Source organism: Glycine max, chromosome 10, assembly GCF_000004515.6.
Source record: "Glycine max cultivar Williams 82 chromosome 10, Glycine_max_v4.0, whole genome shotgun sequence".
Lineage (NCBI taxonomy): Eukaryota > Viridiplantae > Streptophyta > Magnoliopsida > Fabales > Fabaceae > Glycine > Glycine max.
Genome location: NC_038246.2, coordinates 42,574,240 through 42,583,883, shown reverse-complemented (window position 1 = coordinate 42,583,883; position 9,644 = coordinate 42,574,240). Strand labels below are relative to the sequence as shown.

Below are 9,644 nucleotides of genomic sequence, written 5' to 3'. Positions count from 1 at the left end.
GCAGTTCTGTCAATTTAGTCCAGCAGTTCACTCTAATGTTTCCCTTAAACAACTTAGGAAACTAAATAATTTTTGGGAATTGAAGTCAAGACCCTAACTGATGGCTCTATTCTTCTAACTTTAGGCATATATATAAGAGATTTCCTATGGAAAACTAAAATGGTTTGAGGCTCAACCTATTGCTTCCCAATGGTTTTTGGATGCAAGCTTACTAAAACATGAGCATGCCTCTTCTCAGATCCTACCTTTTATAGATCAGTAGTTGAAGTTCTTCAATACTCCACTATAACCAGACCTGAACTAAGTTGTTGTAAACAAAGTTTGTCAATTCATGGGCAACCCTCTTGAATCTCACTGGACAACAGTGAAAAGAATTCTTAGGTATCTCAAAGGCTCTTTACACCATGGCTTACTTCTCAAAGTTGCTACTCCTGGAATTCCCGTTCCCATTAAGGCCCTTTGTGATGCAGACTGGGCTTCTGAACTTGATGATCACAAATCTACTTTAGGAGCTGCTATTTATTTTGGCCCTAATCTTATATCTTGGTGGTCTAAGAAACAATAGATTATTGCAAGATCAAGTACTGAGGCTGAGTATCAAAGCCTAACACAAGCCACAATTGAAGTGTGGATTCAAGCTCTGATGCCTTCATACAGTTTCTAGACTAAAAGAATTAGGAGAGAGAGAAAGAAAATGAAGAAGTAAAATATCATTTATTAACTCAATGAACTTGAGGTTTACGAACAATATATATAGACAATTATGTTAGTCTCTAACAAAATTGGCTAACAACTAACTAACTACTTATAATTGACTAGCTTCTACTAGAAGTGTCTAACTAGCTTCCACTAGAAGCTAGAGGAAACTGCAGTTGAATAACTGCATCTCCTTATAATACTCTAATAGTACAACACATTCTCATTTCATCCTTTGAGCTTTTTCCACACCCTTTCACGCACAAAATGAAAAATCTGAGTCTTGGATCTGCCAACCAGAGCTGGTAAACCAATGTATTTTCCTTGCTTTTCCATTGCCTTTACCTTCAGAATCATTTCAAGTTCATTAATGTGATTACTAAGCACATTTCGGCTACAGGAAAGTTCAAATTTGTGCAAATTTATCCTCTGACCTGAAGCTGACTCAATCCTTTATAATGGATGCCAACTAAGAAGCTTCCTCTTGAGTTGATCTACAGAACATCATGCTATCATCTGCAAAAAAAAAAAGATGGGTAATCATAGGTGCCCTAGGGCAAATCTTCAGACCATTAATAGAGTTCATCTCCACTGCTCTACTAATGGAGGCCGAAAGAGTTTCAGCACACAAAATGAAGTATCCTTAAAAGTTCCTCATTGCATACCAAATTTTTCTTGGATAGTTGGATGAATATTTCTCTTTATGCATTCACTGTTGCAAATAAATAAAAGGGAATGTAAATACCAAACAAATACATATACGTGCCAATAATCTCCATGCATAATGTCTAGAATCTTTTCGTCCAACATTTTTTTATAAGAAAAGTTGATGAATGACACTATGCATAACTCATTTTCAGCCTAACCAAATAAAGTCTAAATTAAAAGAATCGACTTAGAAAGTAAACAAAAATAAAATGTGTTGATTGAATTACTGAACGAGTAGATCAACTAGAAATGAATTGTTTTATCTTATTGAGTTCAAGTTTAAAAATTACATCAAAGTTAAAATTCATTCAAAAATATTCTTAGCTTAAATTATCATACTCAAATTCGAATAATATAGGTGAAATTTAAAGAGAAATCTGTATCCACCTACCATTTTATAATGTTTCATTGAATGAATATTTGAGATTCTTGTAGTCATTCAACATCATATTTTTATGTTACAATCTTGTGTCACTTTATTGTATGTATGTATTTTTTTGTTTAAGAGAGAGGACAACGAGTGTCCCACTCTTTTTAAAAAAATAAGAAGATAAAAAATGTAATAAATAAGTGTTGATAATCTTATTCAATTCAATGAATTTTTTTTAAATAAAAAATTAAAATAATTGAAAAAAATTAAAATTTTGCATTAAATTAATTGAATATTATATTTGATTTTAAAAACTAATTTATTTAATCCAAATTAAACTTATACATATACATATTTTTATTTATAAATTTATGATATAAGTCATATTTATATTATATATATATATATATATATATTTAAAAAATTATAGCACAACTTATACTTATTTATAAAATATATTCAATTAATTTTTTTGGTAATTATTTGAATAAAGATATACTATAAATATAATATTATTTTTGAAGCAAAAATACATGCAAAAGCATCATAATAGAATCAGGCATCCTAACATAGTTGACATTTCTGGCACTAACCATCATTTGCAACACACCTAAATATCACTAAAAAAGGAGCAAGAATAAAAAAAAAGGGAAAACATCAACGAAACACATAAGGACGAAAAAAACAATCTAAGTATACCTATAGTATAACTATCAAGTCGTGTAAATATAATTTCAATAATTCATATTTAAACACATATGAAGTTATTAATTAGATAATAACTTATAGGTGAGATATTTGATATTTTTAATTATTTTTAGTATGACATTATATATCTTATTGTTTACTATTTAATTGTTTTTGAAGAAAAATAAAAGTAAGACTAAAATCTTACTATTTCTTCTGCGTATGGGCTATTCGAGGAAGTTATGGTCCAAAATCCAAATACTAAGCCCACTTTTTTTTTGGCGCGGAAAGAAAGAATTTTGAATTTCACAAAACTAAACAAAACCTTTTCCCCTTTCCCGGAAAAACTTTCACGAGTGTCACACAAACAAACACTGATACTAAAACACCAACACTCACTCTTACTCAGTTACTCGTCCCTTTCATTTGAAAAGAAAAGAAAAACGAATTGAAATTCCTGTGTTCTGGTCGTTTCACTCAAATCACGAATGCAATGAACTCAAAAAACCAAACACCGATTAGGGTTTTCGGGCAGCGAACCATTGCTTCAACGTTCCGCAATCTTCCACCACGCAATCCTCCGTAAGTCAGCTCTGTTCCATAATTCCTTAACTTCAAAAAAAATAAAATCGATTGATTTATGATGACGCTTTTTTGCTGGAACCAGTTCTGAAGGAAACGAGAGAAATCAAGCTTCACGCAAGAGCGAAACCGCGCATCACTCGCTTTCGCACTTCCTCACCCTCAAGCCGCAAAAATCTCCTCAAACAGTTCCGGTAATTTCTTTCTATCATTTTCCTCCCTTTTTTTGTTTAATAATTTTATTTCCGTTTATTAAAATGAAATGGTAAAATTATATCGTCAACCAATGATTTGTACCATCGAGCACCGGATGAACTGATATAAATTGTTCTAGCTTAATCAATAGTCTCAAGTTTATGAGATATAAGGTTGGCCCCTGTGGTTAACAAAACTGACAAACTAACATTTGTGGATAAAAAAATAAAATAAAAATAGGATCTTGAGTTTACTGTATTCAGTATGCAGTTGTGTTAAATAATCGAAATGAGACATTTGTTGCATACAGTAATTTTAGCCGGCTCGAACAAGATTGACTCTAACAAGGAATGAATATTTTTTCATCAAAAAAATGATAATTTGCTCGTGTCCTCTAGTTTTAAGAAGTGTTTTTTTTTGTGTGATGAAATTCTTTAATTTTTTTTAAGGGGAAATCGACGCCTTTTCTGTCACCACTGGGTTTAAAAGGTGAGGAGGGTGGAGCTGTGAAAGAAGTTGAAAAAGAGAAAAACGGTGGCAGTGATGATAAGGTGATTTTTAAAAGCTTTAAGCACACTGAAGAGGACAAAAGAGACTTTGTTGATCAAATTGAGGTTGGTGAATTGGAAAATTCAGTTGCGGAGGATATTCAGGAGTCAAATAAAAGGAAAACTCCTTTCGAAGGTTTGTCTTCTCCATCCTACCAAATTTGACCTGGTGTTTCTTAGAAGTTAAAATTAGCAATTTATATTTATTTTGTTATTCAATATTCTGATTGGAATTTCCAAATGATTTTTCCAATTACAGTATTATTGCCTGATCCTTTCTTGAATAGTTGTTGCACACTAGCTTCTTTGCCTAAAAGAATTTATTGATGTCATAAACAACATGTATTCTAGGTATGTTTGAATAATCTTCTCCGTAAACAATTTTAGGAGAAGAACATAATAAGAAAAAATGAAATGAGTTTCTTCATAAGCTAATAAATTAGCTTATGTATAAGCTAATATATAAAAGCTTTCTCATATTTAGTTTCTCTATAAAGATGATTTTTTAACTAACGCATAAGCTTATTTTAGTTTATAAAAAAGCTATTTTCATTCTTTTCTTTTTCTTTTCCTCTAAACATATTTATGGAGAATTTTATTTTCCCTAAAATCTATACTGACATCCTTTTTAAATCCATCTTTGGAAAATCAAGTAGCAGTGGGTCTCTTATTTCATTATTTTCCCCCTTGTTCGTGTCACGAGCATTCCCTTTGGGAACTTTACTATGTAATATCTATACAATTTACAATGCAATGCAATGCAATGCAATGGGTCTCTGTTTTCATCATTTTTCCCCTTGTTCGTGTCATGGGAAAATTTTTGGGAACTCTGCAAAGTAGCGCGACTTAAGTTTTCTGTTTGTTTAGCCCATGTTTGTGAGAAGTGAAAACCTAACTTTGCACTGCTTTGAACTGAGACATTGGCAAGTACTTTTTTATAGTTGACCACCTCTATTTGACTGACTATTTTTTTGGGTACAATTTGACTGACTATTTATGAATTACTACCTCTGTTCAATATCTATTGATGTTTTAGTTTTAGTTTTTTTTAAAATTTATGATATTTTACAAATTCAAAGTATTATTAAGTATTTTTTTTCACATATACTCATATTTAGCAATTGCTACAATAGTAATTTATCACAACCAAATCGGATTAAATAAAGATATTTTAGTCTAAATACAATACATCCATTAAATACTCTTTAAAGTTTAATCAATGCTAATAGTATTAACTTTAAACATCAATTTATGAAACAGAGGTAATATACAATATTGAGAGGATTAGAGGAAGATTGTTTTCTAATATCTATATTGAATACAGGGTCAGCTGTGTATTGATTCTGATTGAGAAGGCTGTCTAATTCGAAAACAGCTTTTTTCTGTGTCTAGCTTTAATAGGATGGGATCAGTTAGGTTCAGAAATGCCAAGAAACCTAAATAGTTAAAGGATTTTATTGGATGAGCTAAAGATATTTATACTACATGTTATTGTCTTTCTTTTAATTTCCTAAAAGTAAGATGCACACTTGGATGGTTGTTATTATTTGTGGGCAGCTATGTAGGCTATTTAGAGGAGGGTACCGCATTGTGTAAGGACATGAAAAATAATTATCCGAATAGTATATTTTTCCCTTTTAGTCGCTTTTCTAGTCTAGTCTCCTTTATTTACCAGTAGCTTCCCACCAAGACTGGTGTTGTGAAGGAATCTACTGTTTCGTTTGCCTTGGTTGCAGGCATGATTTTGAGTTTTGATCATAACTATTTCATCACAATAGTTTTCACTTTTCACCCAGAGGTATCTACTCTTATTGGATAATTGATATGGATGTAATAGCTTGCCTGAAAATATATCCAGAAGCCATTTACTACGGAGGTTTGAGATTGAATGGACAGAAGTTAAAAAAATAAACTGCAAGTGCCAACATAAATATGACTAATGTTTCCAATTGAACAATCAAATACTGTAGAACTCTTGATCAATATAAAGACATGATACTCCTTTTCTGCGAAGGTTTTTCTTTTTTCATTTCATAGCATTTTTTGTTTCCTCTTTGGACACTCTTTATTCCATATGTTCACAGGTGCAAATGAGAGCCAAACTGCACGAAACAATGTGGTAGTTCTTGGAGGAGCATCAAAGTTGAAGCCAAAAAAAGGACAAATTGGAAATGACACTAGCAACAAAAGGCCAAGACCTCATTATAATCACTGTATGATTTACATGTTTTCATATATTGTGTAATAGACGATGGATTTGAAATCTTAGATATTACAATTTACATTTTTTTTAGCAGATGCAAATGGCCGTGGCTGGTGGGATTACGACATGGAAGGTGTTGATAATGAGGAATTGGGCTTCAGTGATGAAGTATGGGAGGGGGTGGGATCCACCACACTTGGTGGAATAGTAGATTGGCATTGATTTAGACATTTTGTGGTAGTGAGGAATTTTGTACTGTCTCCCTTGGCTTATCATTGACATCAATGCAATGCATTCCTAAACTCATTACTCCATGTAGACAAGAAAGTCACTTAGTGTATAGATATTTGAATTGCATTTCAGTTTAATTAGTTTACTTCAAAGCATATGTTCAAAAAGTTGGATGCCTTGCGTTATTTGAAAAACAAAAGTCTTAAATTAATGGTTCTAATAACTTTTTTAAAAAGGAATTGGAATTAAGCACAGTTTGTCTATGGTGCCGTGTCATTGTTATTATTGGTAGCATGCTTGAAGGTCACTCCCAACAGAATCCAGTAAAGGTTAAAATAATTCTTTAAAACTTTTGCGATACTTTAAAATGTTGCAAGTGTATATATATATTTGGAATTTGGAATTGCCAGTAACACGAGTTTATGTATTCAGTTTGTTTCCACTCTCATAAATCAAAGATTGTTTTGCCTGATAGGGATAGTAATCAGTTTTGCTTTCCTTGTCTATTGAGTAACAAATTTGGTGGTATAGTATAGTTGATACGTTAGTGAATTTCTTCAGAGCATGAGCTTAAAAATCTCAATCAATATTATAACTGTTCTAAATATACATGAATCCTCAAGTAATTGGGGATGCAAAGTCAACCCTTTGAAACATTGATGGGTCTGAGATCAAGGAGTCAACCTTTTAAGCAATCTGTTTTAACACACTTGATTTGAAGTTGGTAATTTATTATTTTTAAAGTTACCAAACGATATTTGATAAGAATATTCACGTAGGAGTCATGGGTTGGTCTAGTTTCTTATTGCTTTTGTGTAGAGAGGGTGCTTGGATGCAACTTAGAAAATATAATTGTTTAGACCAGAAACTGCGCAATAGCTATCAATTTTCAGCAGATCTTTTTTCTAAAAGTTCACACGGTTGAATTACAGTCTTTTTCTTAATAAATAGTATATGATTGATTAGTTTGTTGATTTTTTATAATAACTAATTTTTTTATACTAACAATGTATATAATTATTTTTGCATCATTATATTGTCATGAAAAAAAAACTAGTCACGTACTTTTAATTTTTCTAATTTAACTCACTAATTTCTTAAGAAATTCTAAATGACAAAGTTTAAAAGCATTATTTAACCTACCTAACTAAAAAATTTACATTGTAAATTCATACTAAAAAATTTAAATAACTTTCAAAGAATCGATGGCTTTTAAAAAATAAAACAAAAGCATTTTGCAAATGGTAACAAAATAGTATATTGTCGAGATTAACTACTTCCACCAAAATTATGGAGGGAATAAACCTATAGGACCATGATGTCGAAATAAGATACTCACAAGGAAAAGGGAATATGGGAAATGACATCAGACGAGAGAGAGAAGACGTCTTGCTTAATGAGATAAAAAATGTTAATATTATTAAAAAAAATCTAATTCGATAAAAAAAATAAAAACTAAATCAAAATTTAAGAATTGCAAAAATTAAAAATCTATATAAAAATTAGAATAACTATATCAAACAATAATGTATATGTAATGTATTACCTTAAGAAAACTATTGAATGTCATCTTATGTGTATATTATTTATATATGTCTATTTTTTAACATCATATAGAACCCTCTAATTTATGATCTCATTATATTTGTACTTTCTCCATAGTTACTGATATTAGCTTTGTTTATTTTTAATTACATAGTAGACATGTGATTTTTTATTAAAATTTTAATTCTGAAATTATTCAGATCATCTTTTTTTTTTGTTTAAAACTCTTATTTTTAGCACGTCATTATTAAATCTTTATGGACATTGTGGTTTTGTCTTTAAATACACTTTCTCTTTTGTTTTTTCAATATACATCGCTTTGTAATTTAATTCTCAATTTATATTATACTAGACTTTGTACTTTGATTCATACCACTTTGTAAATGAAGGGGACCAAAAAAATTAGAGAGCTGTAAACTCAAATGAACGTGAATATACTTTCTCTTCTTTTTGTTTTTTTTTTTTAATTTAAAATATTAAAAAATATAAATATTATATTATATAATTTTTTTAATTGGTTTTAAAATTACTTATTTGTTAAATTAAATTTTATAATTTTGTTTTTTTTATTTTTTAAAAGAAAATGATATTATTAAATATAATTATTTTTGTTTTATTATTTAATTTACTTAACATATTTTTTAGTTGAATACTTTTTATTTTAAATCTGAATTTTTTAATATAATTATTTTTAATAAAATTATATTACTAAATATAATTTTTTTGTTTATGTCATTAGATTTAATTAAAAATTATAAGACTTTTTGTTTAACAAATTATTTATAAAAAAAAATTATATTGTATTATTAATAAAATACTTAAACAATTACACTTGGCTAAGGAAAAAAATTTAAGATGAAAATATGTTAGAACAATTTTTTGTGTTATGATCATCATTAGTTTTGTCATGTTTACATTGTAATTATATTTTTTAATATGTTTCATTTTTTTCGACTATCATCTAAGTTATTACACTTTGAAATTTTATGTCTATTATATAAGATAAATGTATCGATTATTTTTTGAATGTATTTTTAAATTTATTTTAATACTACTAACTAATTTTCTTATTTTTTAATTAACGAACATAACAACAAAAATATAAAAAAAATAGAAGAGAGAGTATATTCAAGAAAAAAAACCCACTATTGTTGTTGAGTGAAACTTATGTTCATTTATTTTCATGGACTAATATTCCTGATATCACAAATCCAATCTCACATCTAGAATTTCAAGTAATCAATCAATTCTAAATTTATTCTTGATACTTGCTCAAAGTCTTTTCTCCATGGCTAGTGTCACTTGATAATATATGATAAAAATAAATTAGGAAAGAGGTAAACTATATATTTTTGTATTTACATAACAGAAAAGATTAATCTATAAATCTGGAAACAATTTATCATCATTGAAGGTAAAATAAGATTATATCTTTAATTTAATTACATAATCTTATTAAAAAATTGAAATCATAAATTCAATTTCACATGGTTTCAAGTATTATAATAAATATTTCAATTAGTTTTTGATCTTTTTTCAATTGAAAAATGCATTTGATTATTCAATAAACAAATTTTTGAATAATTTCTAAATAATTTTTAGTTTTTTTTAAATGCCGGTTGAAATAATATTTTTTAAAACATTAATTTTAGTTTTTTATATTTTATTTTATTTTTATCTTTAACATATTTATCTGACTTTCTAGTTATTTTTTCTAAATAAATTATATTTTTTATTATTATTTTATAATTTTCAATTATTTTATCGACTAATTTTATTAAATACTAATAATTTAATAATATTATTTTTTAACTTCCAACTATTAACTAACTTATTAGTTTTTGGTTAATTTTTTCGAACACAAATAACTGTGGTGGGC

At 28.5% G+C, this 9,644-nt stretch overlaps 1 protein-coding gene across 2 annotated transcripts; it reads left to right on the top strand.

Annotated features, from left to right (window-relative positions):
• Positions 1–2,811: 2,811 nt before the first annotated feature.
• Positions 2,812–6,372, top strand: LOC102659661 (uncharacterized). Of its 2 annotated transcripts, none has more exons than XM_006589266.4 (5): positions 2,812–3,043; positions 3,129–3,237; positions 3,688–3,922; positions 5,871–5,999; positions 6,084–6,372. In XM_006589266.4, the coding sequence occupies exons 1-5, from the start codon at positions 2,955–2,957 to the stop codon at positions 6,209–6,211; spliced, it is 690 nt and encodes a 229-aa protein (XP_006589329.1). In that variant the 5' UTR covers positions 2,812–2,954; the 3' UTR covers positions 6,212–6,372. The 2 variants fall into 2 exon arrangements, with proteins under 2 accessions (XP_006589329.1, XP_006589328.1); XM_006589265.4 differs by having other exon boundaries at positions 2,818–3,043; positions 6,081–6,372.
• The last annotated feature ends 3,272 nt before the right edge of the window (positions 6,373–9,644 follow it).